The sequence below is a fragment of the Neophocaena asiaeorientalis genome, unplaced genomic scaffold, assembly GCF_003031525.2.
Source record: "Neophocaena asiaeorientalis asiaeorientalis breed wild unplaced genomic scaffold, Neophocaena_asiaeorientalis_V1.1 scaffold436, whole genome shotgun sequence".
Taxonomy (NCBI): Eukaryota; Metazoa; Chordata; class Mammalia; order Artiodactyla; family Phocoenidae; genus Neophocaena; species Neophocaena asiaeorientalis.
In genome coordinates this window covers 887,250-913,641 of record NW_020172473.1, presented here as the reverse complement: position 1 = coordinate 913,641, position 26,392 = coordinate 887,250, and the positions used below count along the sequence as shown (strand labels likewise).

The window sequence follows — 26,392 nt, the reverse complement described above, 5'->3', positions numbered from 1 at the left end:
GCCCCCTCCCCCTTTTAAAACATTAAAAATGTCTCTCCGTCATCTTCTGGCTTACAGAAAGTCTTCTGTAATTTTACTTTTATTCTTCTCTGTGTAATGTGCCTTTTTTGGGGGCTGCCTTCAAGATTTTCTCTTTGTCTCTTGTTTTTAGCAATCTGATTATTATATGCCTAGTGATGGGTAGGTTTTTTTCTTGTTGTTTGTTTGTTTATTCAATTGTTTGTTTGGGTATTTATCTTCCTTGGTGTTATCTGACCTTCTTGAGTCTGCGGCTTGGTGTCTGTCATTATTTTGGAAATTTCTTGCCCATTATATCTTCAAACACTTCTTTGTCCTGTCCTCTCTTTCTGAGGTTCAAAATATACATATGTTAGTTTGATATTGTTATATATCTCTTGGATACTCAATAATGTTTTCTTTTTTAAATTCACTCAGTTTTATCTTTGTGTTTCAGTTTAGGTCATTTTTCTTGATCTGTCTTCAAGTTCATTAATTCTTTCCTCAACTGTGTTAGTATGACAAGCCTGCTGAAAACATTCTGTATCTCTCTTGTGTGTTTTCCATTTCTATCATTTCCATTTGAGTCTTTCTTTTATACTTTCCACCTCTCTGCTGAAATTTTCCATCTAATCTTTCATATTGTGTACCTGTTCCATTAGAGCCCATAACATATGAATCAAAGTTATTTTAATTTCTGTCAGATAGTTCCAACATGTGTTTCATATCTGAGTCTAGCTCTGATTGTTGCTTTGTCTTTTTTTTTCTTGCCTTTTCATATGCCTCATAATGTTTTGTTGAAAGCTGGATTTCTTGTGGAGGGTCATAGAGTATAAAGCAAATAGCTTTTATGCCTGGAACCAGGCATGCCTTTCCTTCTGCTAGATTTTCAGTGCAGGGTTTGAGTTAACATAGTTAGGAGATGGGCCGGGTTGGGGGTTTGTTATTGCCATGGTTACCCTCAGGGTACCACAGACTTCAAAATTTCTGAAGGGATACCTTGTGTTTAGGTTGGGAGTTGGCTTCCAGAGCGATGTCTGCTCAGTGCTCAGCTCTACGCCCACGCTGCTCCTCACTGTGTCTCTTCACATGTGCTTGTGCCTTTCCTGTCCCTCTCCTATCAGCATCTGGTTTTACTTTTCACTTGAAACTTGTTAGCTTGGTGGCAGGGGGAGAAGGTGGAAGGGGAGGACGTTCTCTGTTTTCTAATTAAACCTCAGTCTTAGGTCTTTGCCCTGTCCTTGTGTCCTTCTCAGTTCTCCTCATCCCCCTCCAGCTGCAGTTGGGTTCAGCAGGTACTCCTGCCCCTTCCTCAGGAGTGGGGTTTTCGTTGCTGTTGTGTCGTTCCCTTCCCCCAGCTGCAGTGAGTCTTCACCAGTGCCCAGGAGATGACAGTGTTTGCTGACCTTTCCTCTGTAGACTGAAATATGTGTCCCGTAAGAGAGGTCTGGGGAAAGGGTGTAGCAGAGTTTTGTGCTCCTCCGTGTGTCTGCTGTTTGCTTCCTTCAGGTCTGTACCACATCAGACACTTCCTTAGGGTTCCCTCTGACCTTTTCTGTGAGCACCCAGAGGAGTGCATGGGGAGAAAGAGCCTGCAATTTCTATAGCCCCCAGGGGGCTTCCTGGTGTCCTACGAGCCCACACTTGACAATCACCAAAATTCATCAGCTCTTTTGGACAAACTCTTCCTACCAGTTTCTGGTGATGTCTGCCCCAGGTGAGGGAGTACTTACCTCCTTTCTCCCTGAAGGTGCTTGTCTGTCCTTAGATTGTGGGCCAGCTGGCTTCTCTACAGCCCAGTTCTCCAATGGGTTAAAAAAGCAGTCATGAATTTGAAGTTTGTCTGGCTTTTTCTCATTGTAAGGATGGGAAGAATGCTCTTTTCAGCTTTCTGTGTCCAAGAGGAGAAACCAGAAGCTCTTTGAACCACTTTTTAATTTTACATGAAATTTTGATAAATTTGGTATATTAGAACGTTTTGATGGCAAGTGACAAAAGCTCAACTTAAAGTTGGACTATGTTGCTTTACATAACTGGGATGCCTGAGAGTAGACCTCATTTGAGATGGGGCCATACCCAGAGCAAACTACCTTTTCGTACTCTCTCTTTCCTACTTATTTTTGCCTGATTTTGCTTGGGGTCATTCTCCATACAAGGAACAAGATAGCTCCCAGGAGCCCCACCTTCATATAGCAATGCTGATGGAATTAACATCCTGTACCTGTTGTCTGTATCACGAACTGTGCTTACCCCTGCATCAGTTGTCATGGACAGAGGGGGATGTCGTGACCGTCCCAGTGTAGACCACGTGCCCACCCAGTGATCAAAGTCAGGGGAGTACACTGTGTTAACAGCCACTGCATTGGCTTTGTATGATCTCTTAGATAAGTGTGTGGAATTTTCTTCAGCAGTGGTTTTAAATTAATTTTTGCAACCTAGATGTCTATCAGCAGTATAATGATTCAATAGATTGGCCAAACAATGGAATATTATGCAGTTAATTAGATGTGAGGGAGAGCAATTTATACCAACACTGAACAATGCCCATGATCTATGAAACAGAAAAATCAAGTTTCAGAACACTATATATTGCTAATTCAATTTAAATAAAACAGACACACACACACACACACACACACACACACACTCGCATGCATGTATTGCACTGGTGCATGTGCAGAAAATTCCAAGTCCTGGAAGTTAGGTCAGAATGAGGTGGGTTACAAGAACTTTCACTTTACAATTTAAGCAATTGTGAATTATTTGGTGTTTTTAAAGTGAGTTTGTATTATTATATTTGTATAAAAATCAATAAATTTAAAAAGTTTAGGTGCTTAAAGCAGAGAGCTACTGTTATTTGGAAGACCACTGTATGAATCACCTTATTTCTGTGTGTATTAGATGGATGAAATGTTTTTGCAAGTATAAAATCTCAGGAGAGTACATGAGGTAGATATCCAGGAGGTGTGGGAGGGATGGGATATCCGATCAGGAGGACCTTCAGAGAAGATGGAGAAAAAGCTGCTTCGTAGCTACAGATATCAGCATTATTTGTTTCTCTTACCAAAATGCTACATGGGTAAAAGCAGCAGCTTGATAGGAGGCTTATGAACTTGGCTGTCTTACGCTCTTCCTAACACCCTTAGGGTTGTAATGAATCTTCGAGAGGGAAGAAGCCCCCAAAAACAGAATCTAGAAAGCTGCCTTTTCCCCATAGGGAAGAGAAAGCTAAACAAAAACCAAAACAAAGATGGGAGGCTATCCTACATACAGTAATTGGATGAAAGGTAACATAAGGAACTTAGAGGGGACTAGGAGCTGAAAAGGAAGGCAGGCAGAATGTGTATATTAACTGTATGGTTTCTACCACTTCACTCCACGCTCCATTTGAGCAAGATACGTAAAGAACAAAAGTAACCCTCTCTCCCTGGTTCCTTTTATCATCTCCTGTTTCCTCTGTGTTGAAGTCCACCCTTGCCTCCTTCCCCAGTGACCCACCTCCCCACACACCTGAGCCAGTACCCCTCTGTCTACCACAAGCGGAAACACACACACAGATGCAGCATTAAATTTAATTCCCAATTCTCAGGGGTCTTGACAAGATTTTTACTTTTGTGCATTTCTACCTCTTGGTAGATTGTAAAGTTTAAACGTGCAATGGTGACTTCATTTGCATTTATGGATACCCTAATTAGTGGTTATGAAACATGAACCGAACTAATATTTTCTGTCATGTTCTCCTCGGGGTCTGAGTTCGTTCTGCTGCATAAAGCTGGCTAATCAAAGAATCAGGCCTGTTGCTTTTCCCTATGTTAGCTGTGCATTCATCTGCCTGAGGAGCCTACACCTGCTGAGAACACTCACCCCTGTATCATCCCTGTTTCTCTTCTTAGTTATTAAGTGCAGTGATCCAAATTGCACTTCACAGGTGATAACTTATTATCCCAGGTTCCTTTCTCTTTCCTTAGATTTTAGTCTCCCTTAATGGTTCTATTTTCACTTTTCTGTTGTAGGTTAATCAGATTCATCCTGCTTGATACATCTTGCCTGAATAATCCTGAAATTTTACATTTTACTATTAAATATGGTGTTTACTTCAATATAGCACTGCTACCTTTTAGCAGTTGAGGAAGAACTTTTATATTACTAGGTTGCGGGGGATTTTTATGAGTGAGTGCTGAATTTTATGAGGGAGTGCATCATTTCTGCATCAGTTGAGCATCATATGGTCTTTCTTTTTTTTTTTACTTTCTTATTTTTGTGAATTGCATTGACATTTTTTCTAATAAACCATTATACGATGAACCACATTTGGTCATGATATATTTTTATGTATTTGTAGATCCATTTCATAAATATTTTATTGAGGAGTTCTGCATTTACATTAATAGATCAGAATGTCTGTATTTTCTTTTCTGACAATATTCATTTTTTGTAATAAAAAATTGACTGCCAATATAAACTGTGAAGGTTTTCTAAGATGCACATTTTAAGGCTATGCCTTTTACTCTACAAATTGCTTTAGCTGAGTCCCACAGGTTGTGATTGGTATTACTTGCTTTTCATTATCTTTCGTTTTAAAGCATTTCCTAATTTTGATTATCATTCATTCTTAGTTAATTCAGTGTCGTTTTTGTTGTTATTATATCTGAGTGCAAAGTTTGTGGTTGCTGCTGCTATTGTTATTTTGCTGTCTTTTTATCATTGTCTTCTAACTTAATTGCAAAGCAATTTGCATGATATCAATTCTTAGCATCAGTTAAGACTTCTTTTTGGTTTACTAAGTCATCAATTCTTGTAAATGTCCATATGCTTGAAAGTTATATTCTTTCTCTTTTGGTTGGCTGCAAGGTTCTAATACACATATCTCTTAGATAAAGCTTGTTAATTCTGTTGGTCAAATATTTTATATCTTTATTAATCTATAGTCTAACCAAACCATCATTTTTCTGAGATGTCTGTCTTAAAATCTCCCCCTATGATGTCGATTTGTTAATCTTCCCTTGTAATTCTGTTCATTTTTACTTTAGATATTTTGAGACTTATGGTTAAGTACATACATTCCAATTATTTTATCTTCTGGTGATTCTTTACTTTCATCATTAGGTACTGCTTTTTATCCTTTTTCGGTAAAATTCTATTTTGTCTAATTTTAATATAGGTAAGCAAGCTTTCTTTTGATTAAGATTTACCTGCTATATATTCTTTTCATTCTGTTACTTAAAACTTTCTAAGTCATTTTAATATTTCTTATAAAAGCATTTAGCACAATTTTCCTTTTTAATACAGACTGAGAATCTCTACATTTTAATAGACAAACTGTATCCATTTGCATTACTCTGATTACTGATATGTTTATACTTTTTTCTGTCATTATATTTTGCTTTCTATTTACAATGCTTTTTCTTTGTCCCCCCACCCCTTCTTTTTTGCCTTCTATTGAATTGAATAAATTTTATTTGATCTCTTCTTTCCCTCTCGTACTTTGGAAATCGAGTATTATATTTCTAGTCCTTTAGTGCAACGAATCTCAATGTGTGGTCCCCAGAGGAAGCATCGTCAGCATCACCTGGGAGGTTATTCCTGGCCTCCATCCTAAACTTACTGAATCAGAACCTCCGCAGGCAGGAACCAGAATCTTTTATTTACAAGCTCTCCAGGTGATTCTGGTGCACGTTAAAGTCTGAAAACTTCAGTGATTTAGTGGTTACTCAAATTATTAGTAAGCACATTTGATTAGCGTATGAAGTTCTTTAAATGCAGTTTTTTTCTTTTCTTTTCTTTTCGGCGTTTATTGGGAGGTCTACATATTCTGGTTGTGGAAGTGTCCCTGAAGACGATTTATACGAGAAAGTTTTGTCATCCTTCACTACTTTTAATATTAATCTCTCAATTTTGTGTTCCTGCTCTTTTGGAGTAGTCTACATTTAAACTCCACTCCCCTACATTACAATGGCTTTGGCACATTGTGGTTGATAGATTTTTATCTACTCTACACCAGGCAGTGTGCTTTCTCCCAGCTCTGGTAGGTGGGCCTTTTCTAATTCACACTTTGGTGGGCATCGCTGCCCTTCAAGTCCATTAAAATCCAAGTCCTCAGCTCCTGCAGCCCATATTCATGCCTGTGTCCTCTTGGGGTCATCATGGTGTCAGTTCAGACTTAGCATTCTCATTTAAAATTCCCTCTTTGGTTTTGACTGTTAGAGATTTTTCCTTCTTCGGAATTCAAATATTAATTATATTTTCTTACAATTTTTTAGATTATTTTTACAGTGGGATGGTAGCCTTTCTCCTTACCATGCTCCCTGAAGCCCATCAATACTTTGCTAAACAGTGTGTTATATAACAGGCTCCCAACACACATTGTGTATTGAGATAGAATCCATTTCTCACCTTCTGAAATACGATTGTGTAACCACTGCCTGAATACGTTTATTTAACTTATACAATTCTAACTCATATTTTCAGCCCCATTTGAGAATATTTATGTTTTAAAGCTAATATCCCCAAATTTATCATCTTTGCTGTTATCAACCAGTTATTCTATGAAAGTAGTGCTCCCCCTTCCCTAAAAAGTGGTATCCCACTTTTGAAATGTCACTAGCTTTACTTTTTCCATTCCTTCTCGAACATTGTTTTTACTCCCCAAATCCCTACCCGTGCATCGAAATGTCTGATAGTTTTCCCGAATTCTGTTGTTCCTACCTTTCACTCCCTCAGCTGGGCTCCCACCTGAATTCATCACCTTGTTCCCCTTGAACCTGCAAACGTCTTCGCATTTGTTTACCTCCCTTCCAAGCACTTTGGTCTCTGCTCCCTCAGTTACCTGAATTCATCACCTTGTTCCCCTTGAACCTGCAAACGTCTTCACATTTGTTTACCTCCCTCCAAGCACTTTGGTCTCTGCTCCCTCAGCGTTCTCTCTCGTTTGGAACTCAATTTACCTTTAATCCAATAGCCAGTCTCTGGGACTCCTTTCAGCCTTGCCTGCCTCTTCAAGTTCGAACACTGATAATCACAAGTTGCATATTTTTATGAGAAAAAAAAAAAACTCACTGACTTTGACAACAAAATGCAAAAAAAAAAAAAGTGGCAAATGATAGAACTAATCTGGGAGACTAGTGAGGCTGGAGCAATAGGGTAAAAGGTAGTGATTGGGATTGGGGGGGGAGTTACAGTTTAATCAAATGGAATAGCGTATGGGCAGCTCCCTAAGATAATGCCCAATATAAGAGCATTCAATAAATGGTGAGTTATTTCATTGGGGCAGGAGGGAGGAAGTCCCCAGAGAAAAGCTGGCCTGTGCTTTCTTTCAGAATGTATCAATATTAGCAAGGAAATGTGTTGGGTCATCCTTATTGGGTGACACTTCTGTTAAGATAGTTTGTGAATTTATGCAAATTGCATTTCCTACCTAGAGCAGAGATACAACAGCATGTCTAGGCCTGATTGAAAAGATATTTCTACAAAGGGTCATTTGAAGTGAGAGTATTTATGTTGTCTTTCTTTGGGAAACAGCCAGAATTATTCCACTGTGAGTTCCTGTCATCTTTTCCGAGTGTTTTCAGCGAAAAAGACCCCAATGATTTTCTTTTCTCATATAGTCATACTTGGGTAATTGGGGAAGTTTTTTATGCTTTAATAGGCATGTTAAAGCATAAAGTGCTGAGATTTAAGATCTTAGCAGCAGAACATTAGGAATGAGTTAAGCTTCAAAAAAACAGAGACCTCGAACTGTCTAAGGAGATGCAAGTTCATAGCTAATGGAAATGGATTTCTATTTAAAGTACTTCAATGTGTACACGTCAATCCCAAACTCACACACTGCTATATATAAAACAGATAACCTACAAGGACCTACTGTAGAGCACAGGGAACTCTGCACAGTACTCTGTAATAACCTGAATGGGAAAAGAATTTGAAAAAGAATAGATACACGTATATGTATAGCTGATTCACTTTGCTGTACACCTGAAACTATTACAACATTGTTAGTCAACTCTACTCCAATATAAAATAAAAATTAAAAGTACTTCAGTGCAGTGCTATGCTGCATGTGGCAACGTTAGTGGTGTTGTTTCCATTAACTCATCTTAAATGTGTTATTAATTTATACACAATGGCCTAATACGGTACAGAAAGTGCCTCCTGTAATGCTTCTCATTAATGATCAATATTTAAGCTTCCTTTTGTGCTTAGACATCAATTTTTGGATACCCACACATTTTCCTTTTTTTCTTTTCGTCTGACTTAGCCATAGAAGAGAAGGAAGAAGTGTAAAGGGAAAATTTGAAGTTGAGTCTTTTAACGTGGAGCACACCTCCCCCCACTTTTAGGAGTAAAATAGGTCAGCCATGTCAATCTTCTTGGAGCCATCCATTCTTAAGAAGCACAGGTAACCCAGCAGCCTGCCTTGTTGAGACAACTTGAATGTCACTGGGCTTGTTGGGCAGTGTCATCTTTCATTCGTTGGGCGTTTGTACTGAAAAGGGCATTCAGGGACAGGTCATAGCCCTCCATCACTGTGTACATGGAGAAGAGGTCCCCGAGAGTGACAAATCCGGCAGCTCCGATTTGTCACCTTCTCACTTGTGACCCTGCCCCGTTGCTGTCAGCAGGAAGGTGTAGGTAGAGGAGACCTTTCCTCAGCTGCTTCCTGCTGCTGTCCTTCCAGGAAGGCTCCTGGCCTCAAGGAGGCATGGTAAGGTTGGGAGGTAGAAATGTCTATCACCAGGCAGAGAACCAGGAATTTCAACCTCTGGATTTAGGGGCCAGTGACTCACGGTGTGCCCTAAGCAGCCCACTTAGCCTCTCTGAGTCTGGTTTCCTCCTCTGAAAAATAAGAGGTCCCGGATTTAGTTAAGTTTCAGTTGCTTAGAGGAGGGGCCCTAGAATTTCCTGATTGTGAGCAAATACATCCTCAAAATAAGATATCCACCTGCCCTAACATGTATTTATTAAACTCCGCACTTGACAAAGATGAAGTCACTTAATCCTCAAAATGACAGTGTCGGGAGGATCTATTATCAGCCCCGTGAAAGGTGCCAGCTGGGATTGAAACCCAGGCAGTGTGCCCTCAGACCCATGCTCTGTGCTGTGTTGACATCTGACACATCCCCAGCACATCCTTTTTCTGGTGGGCTTCCTGGAGGATCATTAAATTACTGAGTTGTGGAGGAATCATTGGTATGTAAAGAACTAGCATTTGGGAGATCTGGCTTCAGTGATTAAGAACAGCACAGTCTATTTGATGAGCTACATATTGAACATCTTTTACAAAGCTTGTATCTTATTCTTCACAATGTTCATAAACAAACAAAAAACGAGGCCAAGAGAGACATAGGAAACGAGCAAAGATACCTGGGGCCTTGGCTGCCATTAGAGCGTGAGAGCACATGTGTCTGATTACTGGTTTTGCTTATGTGTAAATACAAGTCGCTGTGCTAAGCAAAAAATAATGGTAATATATTCATTTACTCATAATGCAGCAAAGTTTAACTTGTTAGTGCTTTAAACTCTCAGACGAGGCTTTCCCTGGGGCTGCCTATCTGACTGTAGTTGCAATGCCTGGACCGACTTATCAGCTTTTCCAGGAGGTGGCTTAAAAGCCTCCCAGGATATAGTCATACCCTGAAAACCCAACAGGAGTAACTTTCCAAAACCCGTGATTCATTTTCAGAGCAACTAGGGGGTCATAAATCACATAAGATCATCTTGCTTATGCTTGGCAATTTTCACCAAGGCGTGAGTCACAGGACTAATTCTTAATAAGCAGACTAAGAATTCTTAGCAGTGTTGTGACCAGAATGTTTCAAATCCAGAGGCATTTGCCTGATAGAGTTGGGTTAGGGCATAACGGAGCAAGTTAATACAAAAGAGTCCACCCCCACTTCTCAGGACTTCTGCTTTCCATGGAATCTAGAGTCACGTGTTTGAACGTCTTCTGTTTTGTAATTAGCTTGCTGCTCCTCTGGTTGAGTTAATGGTGGGAATGAATGGAAATGATATTGGCCTTTAAAGGAAATCATATCTTTTAAGAGAAGTGAGTCAAGAGTTTGAGTCCAGGGCTTCCCTGGTGGCGCAGTGGTTGAGAGTCCGCCTGCCGATGCAGGGGACGCGGGTTCGTGCCCCGGTCCGGGAAGATCCCACATGCCTCGGAACGGCTGGGCCCGTGAGCCGTGGGCGCTGAGCCAGCATGTCCGGAGCCTGTGCTCCGCAACGGGAGAGGCCACAACAGGGAGAGGCCCGCGTACCGCAAAAAAAAAAAAAAAAGAGTTTGAGTCTGTGTTAGGCCTGTCTGCCCAAGTCACCTATGGACTGGTGGGAAATAAGGTGGTAGGGAGTGATTTTTCTAAATTTTTATTTTATATTGGAGTAGAGTTGATTAACAATGCTGTGTTAGTTTCAGGTGTACAGCAAAGTGATTCATTTATACAGATACATGTATCTATTCTTTTTCAGATTTTTTTCCCATTTAGGTTATTACAGAATATTGGGCAGAGTTCCCTGTGCTCTACAGTAGGTCTTTGTTGGTTACCTATTTCATATATAGTGGTGTGTATATGTCAGTCCCAAACTCCCAATTTATCCCTCCCCCCGCCAACTTTCCCCTTTGATAACCATAAGTTTGTTTTCTAAGTCTGTGAGCCTGTTTCTGTTTTGTAAATAAGTTCATTTGTATCATTTTTAAAAATTCTACATATAAGAGATATTATATGATATTTGTTTCCCTGTCTGACCTACTTCACATAGTATGAACATCTCTAGGTCCATCCATGTTGCTGCAAATGACATTATTTCTCTCTTTTTTATGGCTGAGGAATATGTTTTACATATATATATATATATATATATATATACACACACACACACACACCACACCTTTATCCAGTCATCTGTCCATGGACATTTAGGTTGCTTCCATGTCTTGGCTGTTGTAAACAGTGCTGCTATGAACATTGGGGTACCTGTATCCTTCAAACCACGGTTTGGGAGAGGACTAATCTTTATGTGAACCTAAGAGATACAGTCTCAAGCTGACATAAGAGAGTAAACTGCTCTTCTCTCAACTGTCAGCATCCCAAAAGCACTGACAGCTGTGGAGTCCCATCCAGATCCAGGGTTCAAGAAGCTTAAACCAACCGCAGGACTAAAACTGAAGTGGCCTTTTTGAAAGAACTCAGAAGCCAGTTGAAATCAGGTCTCTGGTGGGTGTCAGTGAGATAGAGGGAAGAAAGTGAAAAGGTATGAGGAAAAAACCACTTGTTTTTCTTTCCCAGAATTCACATTCCTTCGCAGTTCTTCTGGTCCACTCACATCGTCTTCCTCCATTTCACCCCCTCTTTTTTTTTTTTATACTCCCTCATCCTCCCTACTGTCTCTATTTCTTTCCTCTCCCTCTCGCTCTCTCCTCTTTCTCTTTTTCTCTGTCCCCCTTCCCTTCCCTTCTCTCTGCCTCCGATTCTTCCCTGCTAGGTTTGGGACTAGGGTCCCCAGTGGACACATCTAGACCCCAGGCTTCTATACACAGCCAGATGCCAGCCACTTCTTAAGAACTCCAAGTTTGCTGTGCCTTTGAGAGAACATTTATCCTTGGTTCATCTTCTGTAGCCAGTCCAAGGATGTTTAAAGTTATTCTCCAAACCCAGGATATTGATGAGAATGTAGTGAGACAAGAATAGTGAGAGGAAGACTTGGAGAGGATTCTAATCAACCTCATTTTTCCCTCATGACACTTTCGTGAAACAGTTCAGGATAACCTCACCTTTTGTTCCAAAATTACAAGATTGACCTTTCACTGAAAGGCTAAGTTACCTTGGTTCCTTGAACCGTTCCTCAGTGGTCCCGCTTTCCAGCCTTTGTCTTTTTTCATTGTGGTCTTCTGATGTTCTGTATAACACCTACTGAGCCTAATTAAGAATTCTATCTTTTTCTCTTTTCACATCATGGCTCTGGTGAATGTATTTCACTGTCTCATATGCTAACCCGTCTAGGAACAAACACATCGTGCCATTTGAAGTTTCCGTTATTATGAAATATTACTCAGCCATAAAAAAGAATGAAATAATGCCATTTGCAGCAACATGGATGGACCTAGAGATTATCATGCTAAGTGAAGTAAGTCAGACAGAGAAGGACAAGTATTATATGGTATCACTTATATGTGGAATCTAAAAAAAAAAAATGATACAAATGAACTTATTTACAAAACAGAAACAGACTCACAGACATAGAAAACAAACTTGTGTTTACCAAAGGAGAGGTGGAGGGATAACAGATAGGAGGTTGGGATTAACATATACACACTACTATATATAAAATAGATAACTAATAAGGACCTACTGTAGAGCACAGGGAACTCTACTGAATATTTTATAATAACCTATATAGGAAAAGAATCTGAAAAAGAGTGGATATATGTATATGTATAACTGAATCACTTTAAACTGTACACCTGAAACTAACACAACTTTGTAAAACAACTATGTTTCAATAAAAAAAAAAAAATGAAGTCTCCATTATGGATGAAGAGTGAATGTCAAGTTCTGAAAGCTTGTTGGTAGGATACTTCCTGACTGCGTCTAGCAGCGATAGCTGTAGAATTTCACATCTGGGGTCCATCAGTCACTTCTCTCCACAAAGCAGGGGTCTACAGCCGGGGACCCTCTCCCTCCTCCTTGGCACATTCATAGTCTGGATCTCCAGCGCAAACCACTGAGCATGTTTCCCCTCATGTTCATCCTTAGTCCACATAAGGTCTCTTCTCTCCACGCACTACTTCTCTCCAGAACTCAGCTTTCTCCTGTGCAGGCTTGTCTAGCAAATGCAACGGCTCGCATATCCTATCTTGGCTTCTAAAGCGCTTTGTAACTTGCAATGTTACAAAGCGGTATGGGGCGATTTTCTTCAGCAAGAGTGGCTGAAGAGGAAGACTGAAATCCATACACAAAAACTTGAACGATGTCCATCGCGATGGGGTTTTGTATGAATCTCCTTCTGAAAGACCCAGGATGAAGAAGGAAGGACCAAGCTGTGAGTGTTCCTCTAAGAAACGCCATACTTATGGGCTGAAATCATTAACCTGGTGAAATTAACCACACAACCTTACTTCTGATCATCTTGTTGCTGTTTGAAAATATCCTTAAACAGCTGCCTTGCTTATGGGACGAAGGAAGGTACGAGTAAGAGGACAAGCAGTAGTCTCATTGCCCCTTCCTAACTTTAATGCAGGCACTTTGACTGTGACCCAGCTGTCACTGTGGTTGTCATCACTGATGAATCTCTGTCTCTTCTTTTGCTTTCAGCTCGGGGACCTGCTTCACAAGCTACAGTTCGTCATGACCTACATGGCTCCCTGGCAGATGGCTTGGGGTTCCTCATTTCACGTGTTTGCTCAGCTCTTTGCAATTCCTCGTATCCTTTCTGCTTCTGTTTTCACCTCCGAGCTGAGATTCACATTTTACCGATGCAAGCTTTTCATTGAACTCTGGCAGTAAAAGGGTTTTAAAGTCTTTAAGATTACATCTTAGTGGGGACCTGGGGAGGCACTGTGGATTCCCTTTAGGTACTTAGCCTTAAAAGAAATTTCTTAATTCGGAACTCTTCCTGTTTCTTAATGCGTATTCAGGCATGGCTTGATTTCTTTTGATTTTTCCGTTTCCAATGACCAGATCTCCGTTAAGATATCATGTCTTTTAAATGGAAAGTCACCGCTTAAATGATTTGGTTGACTTGTGCAAAATAGTGCAAACTGATTTGCTGTTATCGAACTTTGTGGATAGGATTGATATATTATTATCGATCATATAACATTATATTATAATATAGTTTGGTTATATTATACTTGAGGAATGTTAAAAAACCCAGAATTGGGCACAAACAGAATTACCCAAATATTTTTGAAGACCAAAAAAAAAAATTTATGGTTTTGTTATCATTAGCCAAGGAGCCTAATTTTATCATTTGTAGTTTTGTTTGGTTTCTTTGTCTATTTTTAAGTGTTTCCATAATGATAATTAGTTTTAATTTACTTCAAAACAACTTGACATGCTCTTTCTAAAGATCACTTTGACACAGATAGCTAAATTGTGTGTGCGTGTGTATCTGCGTGATGTGTTTGGAGAGAGGGAGAAAGAGAAAAATCAAGAATACTTTTGAAGAGAGAGAGATTAAACAGAAATATTCTTTTTTTTTCTTTTTAAATTTTTGGTCGCATTGGGTCTTCGTTGCTGCGCGCGGGCTTTCTCTAGTTGTGGCGAGCGGGAGCTACTCTTCGTTGCGGTGTGCGGGCTTCTCATCGCGGTGGCTTCTCTTGTTGTGGAGCACGGGCTCTAGGCACGCGGGCTTCAGTAGTTGTGGCACGTGGGCTCAGTAGCTGTGGCTCGCGGGCTCTAGAGCACAGGCTCAGTAGTTGTGGCGCACGGGCTTAGTTGCTCCGCGGCATGTGGGATCTTCCCGGACCAGGGCTTGAACCTGTGTGCCCTGCATTGGCAGGCGGATTCTTAACCACTGCGCCACCAGGGAGATCCCCCCAGTGAATTTATACTTTCTGAATTTGTATATCCCGAGATGTGGTTCACGGACTCCTTAGATCAGAATCCCTGGAGGAGCTTGTTTAAAAAAGTAGATTCCTGGGGTCAGCACATATATTGAAAAAAAATCACATTTCGCGGGGAGGACCCTGGAATCTCCATCTTCACAAACCTTTCTGGGATTCTCATCCACTGATGTGTGTGAAGTGCAGTTCTCCGCTGGCATCCACTGGGGGTGCTGTGAGCCGGTTTTAATGGCCAAACAGAGCTTTCTTTCCTGAAGGTTGCATAAGGCTCCTGAAGACAGTTCTTAAGGAACCCCTGGGTCTCAACTTTGGGTACAGGGATAGAAACAGACATGGGATATTCATTGTGATAATACATTCTAGATTTTTAAAAAATGCTGTCCTTCCAACTTATTTTTTTTTAATTATTAAGCATACCCAGAGCTGTCCTCACAATGCACATTGTTCCGTGTCCCTATTCTTAGACCTGCACTGATATTTGTAAAGTGTTTCACGGTTATTTGGAGGGACAGGCTCAGGAAAAATGATCACAAAAGCGTGAGCTTGCGTATCACCCCTTTCCTATAACGTTTTCTAGAATGCCAGTCATTTTAGGTTTTCTAAACGGAATCCCTTAAAACAGAGCGAGATGAAAGAGTGAGGGGATTTTTATTTATTTCTGGTGTGTGTCTCGGGTATCCTGTCTAGAATTTAAAGTCTGTTTATTAGATGAAAATGATGAGATGGGTGTAAATTTGCAGTTGAGGAGTTGCACTAAGAACTTAAGACTTGAAGTGGTGATTCCCAATTTTATTCTAACTTTGGTCTCACATAGATCTGTAGCATTTCTCGTGGCCCCTTATGCCTTGTTGGATGAGTCCGGTAATACTAATTACTCCTGTAGTTCCGTAGCCAAATTAAAACTGTTCTGGAAGCTGTAACTTTCAATTACCTGACCTTTATGTGTGTCGAGGGGTCACACACAAGCACATGGCATCTGGCGCTTAATATCTCCTCTAAGGATAAAGGCAGCACTGGGGTCCATCTCAGACCGAACACAGCGGGCGTTAAATCTAAGCACTTTCGCGATGAATGGACTGGTTCTCGTGAGAAATTGAACACATCTGAGATGCAGATTTTATTGGGCATTTAGTTTTAGAATACAGTCGATCCCAGTGCTTTGTGCCTAAAACTGTTCCCGTCAGTGAAACCCACCTCCTGCCTCTGCTAAGTTATAGACCCTTCGAGGTGGCCGTGGAGCCTGACCACTACAGTTGTGTGATGGCTTCCAGGGTTTCCAGCGCCCCTACCCCATCACCCAGAGACACTTCCCCATCCTGGATCAGTTGTGAAGGTAGCTATTTGCTATGTGGAGCCCGACATCATACCGTGCAGAATGTAATGAGCTCGTTTATGAAACCAGATATAGGGGCTTCCCTGGTGGCGCAGTGGTTGAGAGTCCACCTGCCGATGCAGGGGACACGGGTTCGTGCCCCGGTCCGGGAGGATCCCGCATGCCGTGGAGCGGCTGGGCCCGTGAGCCATGGCCGCTGAGCCTGCGCTCCGCAGCCGGAGAGGCCACAACACTGAAAGGCCTGTGTACCACAAAAAAAAAAAAAAAGAAACCAGATATATATGCCATCAAGACAAGGCCATCAGGTTCCTAAATGCCAGCCCTGGATCTTGACTAATTTTGAAATGTTAATGAGTTTATCACTATTAAGAAGCTGTGGGTTCCATCCTGGCTTTGAGAAGGGGCTAATTTGCTCCATTTTGGAATTGAATTAACTTTCAGACCAGCGGGGCCCTGATTATTAAATTGCTTTTTCCAGTCCTAGCATGTTCTCTCCCTCGGTAGCCTCTGTCAGTTTCTGAGCTTGTAACCTCCAGGGAAAGATAGGCATGCTCACCCTTTTAATATGTGTAGAGACCATGCAACACCATTGTTTTCTAATAATTAGACAGACTTAGCTGTATTAGCTCTGTTAAATGTGTGTATTGGAAAGGCCGCTCTCTATTTGGTATATCCTTTCGAGCTTCCAGTTATTTTTTTTAAGTATTAACGTTGATATTTTCATTTTAAATGTTCTCAGATAAACCTGAAGCTTTTTAAGGAGTCTCCATCTAGCCCTTTGGCCCACCTCTTGGCTCTCAAAAAATAAAGAAGGCTGCATATTTCTCGGGACTGCCTTAGCCATTACAGTCACGATCTTGCGTATTTCCCCAAGAGCGCTATATTCCTTTTTCCTTTTCTGATCTCCCCTAAATAAACTAACCTTTGAGGCCATCTATTCACTTCTGCCCTACCTCTGACCTGTTAAGCTTCATTTCCTTTCCTCCCAAATTTGAACTTTATTTACAGGCTAGCAGTATTTTCCTCGTTTCTTAATTTCTGGATAACTGTTTCTGGCATTTAAAAAACGGATAACATAATCTTTTGGGAAACGTTTAGAACCCAAAAGAACGGCAGTGCTGGCCCACGCAGCCTCCTACCCAGCCCCAGTTCCACTTAACTTTGTCCTGGATCTTCTGCAAACCCCACAGTGCCCCCTGTCACCTTCCCCTCACCCAACACCCTCCTCAGGAATCTCCCCTGTGACCCCCGCTCTGCTTTCTCAGGTGTTTTCAGTACCTTCCTTCGATGGCATCTCCCATGAAGTTCTTTTTTTCTTCCTGTGACAAGGGGAATCGTTACATTGGTATGTTCTGTGGCAGAGGTATTTAGATCTTTCCGGCTTCCCGATGAAGAAGAAACTGTTGGGTCATGAGAGATGTCACAGTAGCTCCTTATTCTGGAGTTCTGCATTTGAACCCAGGTCAAAATAAAAGGAATCGGATTGAAATTGTAGCACAATCGAGATCTTTTTGATACCCAGACAGTTCAACACTATTAATGGAGGATGTGTTATTTCACTTCTGAAGATGTTTGGAAATAAATAGCAAATGGAAAAAAAAAATGACACAGCTACCCCTGAAGGAAAACTCTGGGCTTAAATCTATGCAAATGCACTGGGAAGTGCCTGTAGACAAGCAAGTCTCACTCCCTTCTTTGTGTTTACATGTAAGTGGGGCTGTGAGGGTCCCTATCACATAAGTAAGCCCTGCCACTGATAATATGGGAAAGCCCTTCCATGCTCTGGTAGGTAATGAAACACAGAATCTTTCTATCTATGACAGACATTTAGGCATTTCTTACTTTCTGCCAGAACCTTTTAAACATGGGCTAAAAAATAAGACCTCCATTTGTGCAGCCACGTCCCCTTCCAGGTGGGAAAATCAGCCTTGTAGGAGATCAGGTCAGACCTGCAGTAGAACCCTCCCAGCCCTCACCCTGAAGGACAAGGAACCATATGCATATGTAAAACCTGGGCTGTCTGGCCCCCCGCACTGACCTCTGCCACCTCTGGCTTTAACAAATCAAAGGCCCCGTGATTGACAGCCGGGAGAAGTTCTCCAATGATGGAGTGAGCCTGGGGAGGGACCAGCCCTTCTGGCACCTCCCCCAGATTTCCAGAGATCAATTCGTTGGGCTTAAGCCCAAAGTGAGAGCCATACTAATTTTAATATTGAACAATTACATTTCTGATCAGAGTATGTAAAACTGAGGCATGCCAAAAAGTGGGAAACCCATACAGAGTGCTAGGGAGGTGAATTAACCTACAGCATGCTGTGACTTGTGTACACATTTTTAGCTTATAAACCAGACATGAGTTGAATTGAGCCATTGGTGTTCAGTGTATAATTTTAAAAAATACATATTTGTGAATAGTGGGAAAAGATTCTTTGAGGCATAGAGATGCTATCTTCCCAAACAATGCTATTTATTTACTTTCAAAGTGTAATTTAATTTTAATTATTTATAAAGCTGCTTGATACTTTAGTAAATGTACCACAGTGTGTTTGGTTCAGCTAACGATATCTCAGTAAAAAGAAACTGTTCTTTTCAAACCTTAGATATTAAATCTTTGCCACGAGTCATGCTGAGACTGCTGGGATTTTTATGAGAATCATTTGGTTTTCAGTGAAATGAGACCTAGCAGGATATTATTGAAAGTTTTATATTTCCAAATATGTGCATAGAGAGATCACGGGTAGGCCCTTCTTTCTTTCCTTGGTGAGAAAATGGCTTTCATATAAACTAGTCAAAATCGCAAATACTATGTGGGAGAATAATGATGAACACTTCTTTTTTTCCCTTAACCCCAAATCCTCAGATTCTGCCATGCTTTTCTTTCAGGCGTTTGCCACGTCGACCTTTTCTGCTCCACTGAGCCCGTTTCTCGGGAGTGTCATTTTTATCACATCGTATGTCAGGCCGGTGAAATTCTGGGAGAAAAACTACAAGTAAGATCCTAAAATCGTTGCTGACTCGCTTTCCTAGGATTCATGTTCAGGGTGCTCCTTGACCTTTGTCTATGAAAAGTCCAGGCTTCATGCTTTGCCCTCCTGTGGGGCAGCCCTAGCAAGCTCCCTTCACCCACCCAGTTATCCACTCAGCACGGGGGCTTCCAGGCTCTGGACCTAGCCTGACCGATGGCAAATTTGCAGTCAGGTACTAGTCTAGGTTTCACCAGTTGTGAAGGAAAGTGAGATATCACCACCCACTCTCAGTAGCTGCCCTCAGAGAGGTTGTCTCAGGAGCCGTGGTCCTGTCATTGGATGAGATTACCCCTGGGGGGCAGGGCTCCCTTCTGGGGACCTTCGAAATATACATGTCATGTACAAGTGTACATAGGAGAGCATACCATTTTTTCTGAGCATCATTAAACTTGTAGAAGATGATTTGTGCACTTTGTCTTGACTGTTTAGGCCAGTCAGTCATGAATTTCCTCAAGCAAACAGTGATGGAGCGAGGGCAGTGATGTTTTCAGGAGTGGTGGGAAGGGAGGAGTGATGGGTAACTGAGTAACTTTCAAGAGTTGTTAATGATTTGTCGGGGGAGGGCCTGAGAACAGCCAGAGGAGGAGGTGGGGCGGGCCAGCCTGTCTCCAGCTGGGGTCGTCTTCCATTGCAGATCTCATCTGCCCTAATTTACTAGCCATACCTGGGCTATTGTGTCCAAGCCGTAATCCATCTTCTGTAGCGTGTCTACCTTTTCTGCTGCTCTGCCACTTTACAATGCGCCCTTCACGTCTCACAGAGGCCAACGTTAAGTTAGGAGATCTGTGTGGTTAGATGGTTTATGTGCACGGAAGATGCACGTCCTTCTGGGGCAGGTGGTAGGGCGTCGTGATGAAAACACAGCCTGGGCCGCCAGCCTGCCTGGGCTCACACCTCGCCTCCACCCTCGATACTGGTGACCTCAAGGCCTCTCTCCTCTTCTGTAAAATGGGGGCAAAGGAATAAGGCCTACTTCACAGCCTTGTGGGGAGAATACGAGTTAATAGCCCTAAAGAACCTAGAACAAAGTAAGCATCATGCCGGCCTGCGCTGGTGGGATTCTTCTCTGACTGCTCTGCACGGAAACCCTGTCCCCACCTGACCCACGCTAACAGGTATCCCATCCCCAGGACCTCACATTTACGGGTCCTGGGGAAATCCAACCAAACCGGAGCACCCCAAGGTAAGCCAGTGCTGGGAGACCACCAGGAGGTGGGAAAGGCCCCTTGTGTGTCCCACAGATTCCTCATCTTTTAAGAGAGGTGGGCTTTTTGCTGTACGAGTGAAGCCGTCTTGAAATATGCACGTAAACAAGAGTCCTCTTTGGCATTTGTCTAAAGAGATGCCGTGCGTATTTACAGAGTCAGAAGGAAAAGAAAACCACCAGCGCTGGCTTGTCTTTATGCTTTTTAAGGAGAAAACAATTTGGGGGAACCTTTGTGGAGCTCTTAAAAATCGCACTTCTGGAAAGTGCAAACGCTTGTGAATAAGAAGTGTGGCAATCTTGCGTACTTTTAACTATGCAAGAAAGTGCAAGATATTTTAAACGTGATATGTAACACAAAAGATTTCTTTTTGTCTCCTATTCTCAGATAAGTTAGGAACCAGTTTTTTTGGCGGGCGGGGCGGGGGGGGGGGGAAGTTGATAAGCAAAACACATCCCCTTTGAGCTGGAGGGGGTGTTAAGCTTCCCCAGTAGAAAGGGGAATGGAGAAATCTTTGTGAGATGCTTTTACTGAGGGGAGACATCCTAACGCCTGTGCAACGCAAGTTTGGTATTTTCTTATTTAGCCTCCTCCCTGCCAGGATTCAGCTACCTGCTCAGCACCGTACACCGAGGTCTGAATTGTCGGTTTACGTGGGTTACTTATAAGTCTGGGCTACTGGAGTGTTTCCTTACTCAGTCTCACAAAGAATTGATGATATTGTGATCCATTCTTTCCCCCAGTGTAGCACTCCGTTGCATGTCGGGGCTTTGGTCAGCTGTGCTAGGATGAGAAGGGGACAGCAGAGTCTGTGGCAACGCATAAGGACATCCTGCCTTTCCTAGGTCTCTCTGAAGGAGCCAAGGTGGGGAAAATGTTCAGTCCCACTGAGGGGTGGGGAGAGATGCTGATGCCGAACGCAGCCAGCTGAAAGTCTCTTGTCAACTTGTGTTTAAGCCTCAGAATACAGAGCCCTGTGATCGTCTGCTTAAACGATCAGTGATGGGGCTTCCCTGGCGGCGCAGTGGTTGAGAGCCCGCCTGCCGATGTAGGGGACACGGGTTCGTGCCCCGGTCCGGGAAGATCCCACGTGCCGCGGAGCGGCTGGGACCATAAGCCATGGCCGCTGAGCCTGCGTGTCTGGAGCCTGTGCTCCGCAACGGGAGAGGCCACAACAGTGAGAGGCCCGCGTACCACACACACACACAAAAAAATCAGTGATGGAATTCAGGACAGTAAGAGTGGTGGGTACCAGGAAAAGAAATGGCAGGAAATCTCATCTGGATCCCTGCAAGCCCTCTGGAAAGCCCATTCTCTGTATCTGAAACTGTTGGTTTTTATTTCAAACACTAATGACTTTTCCTGTTCTTATTTGTGAGTGTCTCTGTACCTGCTCCTACCATTTCTTTTCAGTCCGATACAGAGAAGCAGTTGTTAGGGTAATTGATTGTTTACTCGCCGTCCCGCCACTGACTGAGAGATATTCTCCCCTCTCACGACAGTGACCACCCATCTGCCAGTGGGTACCATGGTCGCCAGCCCCACCCTGGGGGTGTGATGAGGGGGCACTTGCTGTCCCCTCTCCTGGCCGCCTCTTCCTTTCCACCCCTGCTCCTTCACTTTCCAGTCCTTTGATTTTTCTTCCAAACCTCCTAAAGCTGCCTTTGGTTTTTGCAAGTCTCCAGCGAGCCCTGTACCGTAACGGAACCGTTTTCATACTCTATGGAACTGATAAGTAAATCACCAGCTACCTGGTGACTCTGGCCCGTCTGTTTTCCCCAGCCTGGGCTGTCTTGAAATCCGCAGACTTTTTGTTCTCCAATGCTACTCCTCACTGGCGGCTGGTGACAAACGTATCCTCTGTCCACCTAACTAACCTGCTCTCTGGTTGATTCCCCAGACACAGCACCAGGTCCCACTGTCTCAGAAGCCCGCGGTGGGACACTGCTGCCTGGGCGACAAGGAGACGTACCTCAGAGCCCAGCACTGATGTAAATGCTCTGTATCCACCTTGTCCAATATGGGAGCCCTCCCAGCACTTGGAACAGGGCTAGTGTGGCTGAGGTTTTAATTCTATTGAATTTTAATTCACTTACATTTAAGTAGCCGCATGTGACTCGAGGCTATCATATAGGACAGCACAAATATAGACCCACCTCACCTGAGTCCTAATCTCCCACAGTACTATTTCATACATTGCATATTGTGGATTTTTCATTCCCAGCCCGCCCTCGGCTGTGCCCTTCTCACCGTGTGCCCTTCCCTCCCCCAATCCCTCCACTTCCACCCACACACACACAGACTCACAAAGAGGGGTATCATATTCCACCTCCTGATGGATGAATGGAAGGTTCAGGAAGGACTTGTTGGATGAGAGGTACTGTAGTGGTCACCTTTGGAAAATAAATTTGCTCTGTGACCATCAGTAAATTGTACCAAGGATTGGTGTGGACTGACTCTACCTCCAAGCCTGGACTTGTTTTTATTCATCTTTGTGTCCCTACGGGGTCACGCACACAGAAAATATTCTGTAACTATTTCTTAAATGAATTAAATCCAACAATATTATGTAAAAGGGAAAGGAAATCGTAATCTGGATTTCATTCCCTACCATCAGGCTGTGCATTATTAAACTGTTCTTAACTAAGAAGGTCTTTAAAATTGGTCTTGATGCGTTCTGCCTGGCGTGTCCATTTAATTTATAGGCAGCAATAGCAAATGCATTGTAATAATAGTGCCTGGTGTTTATAAATCCCCTTATGTCAGAGTATTTTTTTAACATCTTTATTGGAGTATAATTGCTTTACATGGCTGTGTTAGCTTCTGCTGTATAACAAACTGAATCAGCTATACGTATACCTCTATCCCCATATCCCCTCCCTCTTGCGTCTCCCTCCCACCCTCCCTATCCCACCCCTCTAGGTGGTCACAAAGCACCGAGCTGATCTCCCTGTGCTATGCGGCTGCTTCCCACTAGCTATCTGTTTTACATTTGGTAGTGTATATATGTCCATGCCACTCTCTCAACTTCGTCACGGTTTACCCTTCCTGTCCGCCGTGTCCTCAGGTCCATTCTCTGTGTCTGCGTCTTTATTCCTGTCCTGCCCCTATGTGCTTCACAACCATTTTAGACTCCATATATATGTGTTAGCATACGGTATTTGTTTCTCTCTTTCTGACTTACTTCACTCTGTATGACAGACTCTAGGTCCATCAACCTCACTACAAATAGCTCACTTTTGTTTCTTTTTATGGCTGAGTAATACTCCATTGTATATATGTGCCACATCTTCTTTATCCATTCATCTGTCGATGGACACTTAGGTTACTTCCATGTCCTGGCTATTGTAAATAGTGCTGCAATGAACATTGTGGTACATGACTTTTTGAATTATGGTTTTCTCAGGGTATATGCCCAGTAGTGGGATTGCTGGGTCGTACGGTAGTTCTATATTTAGTTTTTAAAGGAAACTCCATACTGTTCTCCATAGTGACTGTATCAGTTTACATTCCCACCAACAGTGCAAGAGGGTTCCCTTTTCTCCACACCTTCTCCAGCATTTATTGTTTGTAGATTTTTTGATGATGGCCATTCTGACGGGTGTGAGGTGATACCTCATTGTAGTTTTGATTTGCATTTCTCTAATGATTAGTGATGTTGAGCATTCTTTCATGTGTTTGTTGGCAATCTGTATATCTTCTTTGGAGAAATGTCTATTTAGGTCTTCTGCCCATTTTTGGATTGGGTTGTTTGTTTTTCTGATATTGAGCTGCATGAGCTGCTTGTATATTTTGGAGATTAATCCTTTGTCAGTTGCTTCGTTTGCAAATATTTTCTCCCATTCTGAGGGTTGTCTTTTTGTCCTGTTTATGGTTTCCTTTGCTCTGCAAAAGCTTTTAAGTTTCAATAGGTCTCATTTGTTTATTTTTGTTTTTATTTCCATTTCTCTAGGAGGTGGGTCAAAAAAGATCTTGCTGTGATTGATGTCACAGAGTGTTCTGCCTATCTCTTCCTCTAAGAGATTTATAGTGTCTGGCCTTACATTTAGGTCTTTAATCCATTTTGAGGTTATTTTTGTGTACGGTGTTAGGGAGTGTTCTAATTTCATTCTTTTACATGTAGCTGTCCAGGTTTCCCAGCACCACTATTGAAGAGGCTGTCTTTTCTGCACTGTATATTCTTGCTTCCTTTATCAGAGATAAGGTGACCATATGTGCATGGGTTTAGCTCTGGGCTTTCTATCCTGTTCCACTGATCTATATTTCTGGTTTTGTGCCAGTACCATACAGTCTTGATTACTGTAGCTTTGTAGTATAGTCTGAAGTCTGGGAGCCTGATTCCCCCAGCTCCGTTTCTCTTTCTCAAGATTGTTTTGGCTGTTGGGGTCTTTTGTGTTTCCATACAAATTGTGAAATTTTTTGTTCTAGTTCTGTGAAAAATGCCATTGGTAGTTTGATAGGGATTGCATTGAATCTGTAGACTGCTTTGGGTAGTATAGTCATTTTCACAATGTTGATTCTTCCAATCCAAGAATATGGTATATCTCTCCATCTGTTTGTATCATCTTTAATTTCTTTCATCAGTGTCTTATAGTTTTCTGCATGCAGGTCTTTTGTCTCCTTAGGTAGGTTTATTCCTAGGTGTTTTATTCTTTTTGTTGCAATGGTAAATGGGAGTGTTTCCTTAATTTCTCTTTCAGATTTTTCGTCATAAGTGTATAGGAATGCCAGAGATCTCTGTGCATTAATTTTGTATCCTGGTACTTTACCAAATTCATTGATTAGCTCTAGTAGTTTTCTGGTAGCATCTTTAGGATTCTGTATGTATAGTATCACATCATCTGCAAACAGTGACAGCTTTACTTCTTCTTTTCTGATTTGGATTCCTTTTATTTCTTTTTCTTCTCCGATTGCTGTGGCTAAAACTTCTAAAACTATGTTGAATAATAGTGGTGAGAGTGGGCAACCTTTTCTTTTTCTTGATCTTAGTGGAAATTGTTTGTTTTTCACCATTGAGAACGATGTTGGCTGTGGGTTTGTCATACTTGGCCTTTATTATGTTGAGGTAAGTTAGCTACATTCTGAGGATTTTTATCATAAATTGGTGTTGAATTTTGTCGAAAGCTTTTTCTGCATCTATTGAGATGATCATATGGTCTTTCTCCTTCAATTTATTAGTATTTTGTATCACATTGATTGATTTGCATTTATTGAAGAATCCTAGCATCCCTCAGATAAACCCTGCTTGATCATGGTGTATGATTCTTTAATGTGCTGTTGGATTCTGTTTGCTAGTGAGGATTTTTGCATCTATGTTCATCAGTGATATTGGCCTGTAGTTTTCTTTCTTTGTGACATCCTTGTCTGGTTTTGGTATCAGGGTGATGGTGGCCTCGTTATCATTGCTATTGTTTCCTTCATTTCTTTTTCATTTATTTCTGAACTGATCTTTATGATTTCTTTCCTCCTGCTAACTTTGGGGTTTTTTTGATCTTCTTTCTCTAATTGCTTTAGGTGTAAGGTTAGGTTGTTTATGTTAGATGTTAATTGTTACTTGAGGTAGGATTGTATTGCTATAAACGTCCGTCTTAGAACTGCTTTTGCTGCCTCCCATAGGTTTTGGGTTGCCGTGTTTTCATTGTCATTTTTCTTCCTGGTTCAGTCTCAGAAGGTTGTGCTTTTCTAAGAATTTGTCTATTTCCTCCAGGTTTTCCATTTTATTGGCATATAGTTGCTTGTAGTAATGTCTCATGATCCTCTGTATTTCTGAAGTGTCAGTTATTACTTCTCCTTTTTCATTTCTAATTCTATTGATTTGAGTCTTCTCCCTTTTTTTCTTGATAAGTCCGGCTAATGGTTTATCAATTTTGTTTGTCTTCTCAAAGAACCAGCTTTTAGTTTTATTGATCTGTGCTATCGTTTCCTTCATTTCTTTTTCATTTATTTCTGATCTGATCTTTATGATTTCTTTCCTCCTGCTAACTTTGGGGTTTTTTTGATCTTCTTTCTCTAATTGCTTTAGGTGTAAGGTTAGGTTGTTTATGTTAGATGTTAATTGTTACTTGAGGTAGGATTGTATTGCTATAAACGTCCGTCTTAGAACTGCTTTTGCTGCCTCCCATAGGTTTTGGGTTGCCGTGTTTTCATTGTCATTTGTCTCTAGGTATTTTTTGATTTCCTCTTTGATTTCTTCACTAAGCTCTTGGTTATTTAGTAGTGTATTGTTTAGCCTCCATTGTGTTTGTATTTTTTAAAGATTTTTTTCCTGTAATTG

The 26,392-nt window shown here is 41.8% G+C and overlaps 1 protein-coding gene across 1 annotated transcript in view; it reads left to right on the top strand.

Moving 5' to 3' along the window:
• The window catches only part of PCNX2 (pecanex 2), a 263,859-nt gene that overhangs the window by 163,631 nt on the left and 73,836 nt on the right, over positions 1-26,392 (top strand). Inside the window, exons 22-23 of the mRNA XM_024738160.1 lie at positions 13,302-13,410; positions 18,748-18,877. Coding sequence (XP_024593928.1) covers positions 13,302-13,410; positions 18,748-18,877 — 239 coding nt within the window. The remainder of the gene's footprint in view (positions 1-13,301; positions 13,411-18,747; positions 18,878-26,392) is intronic.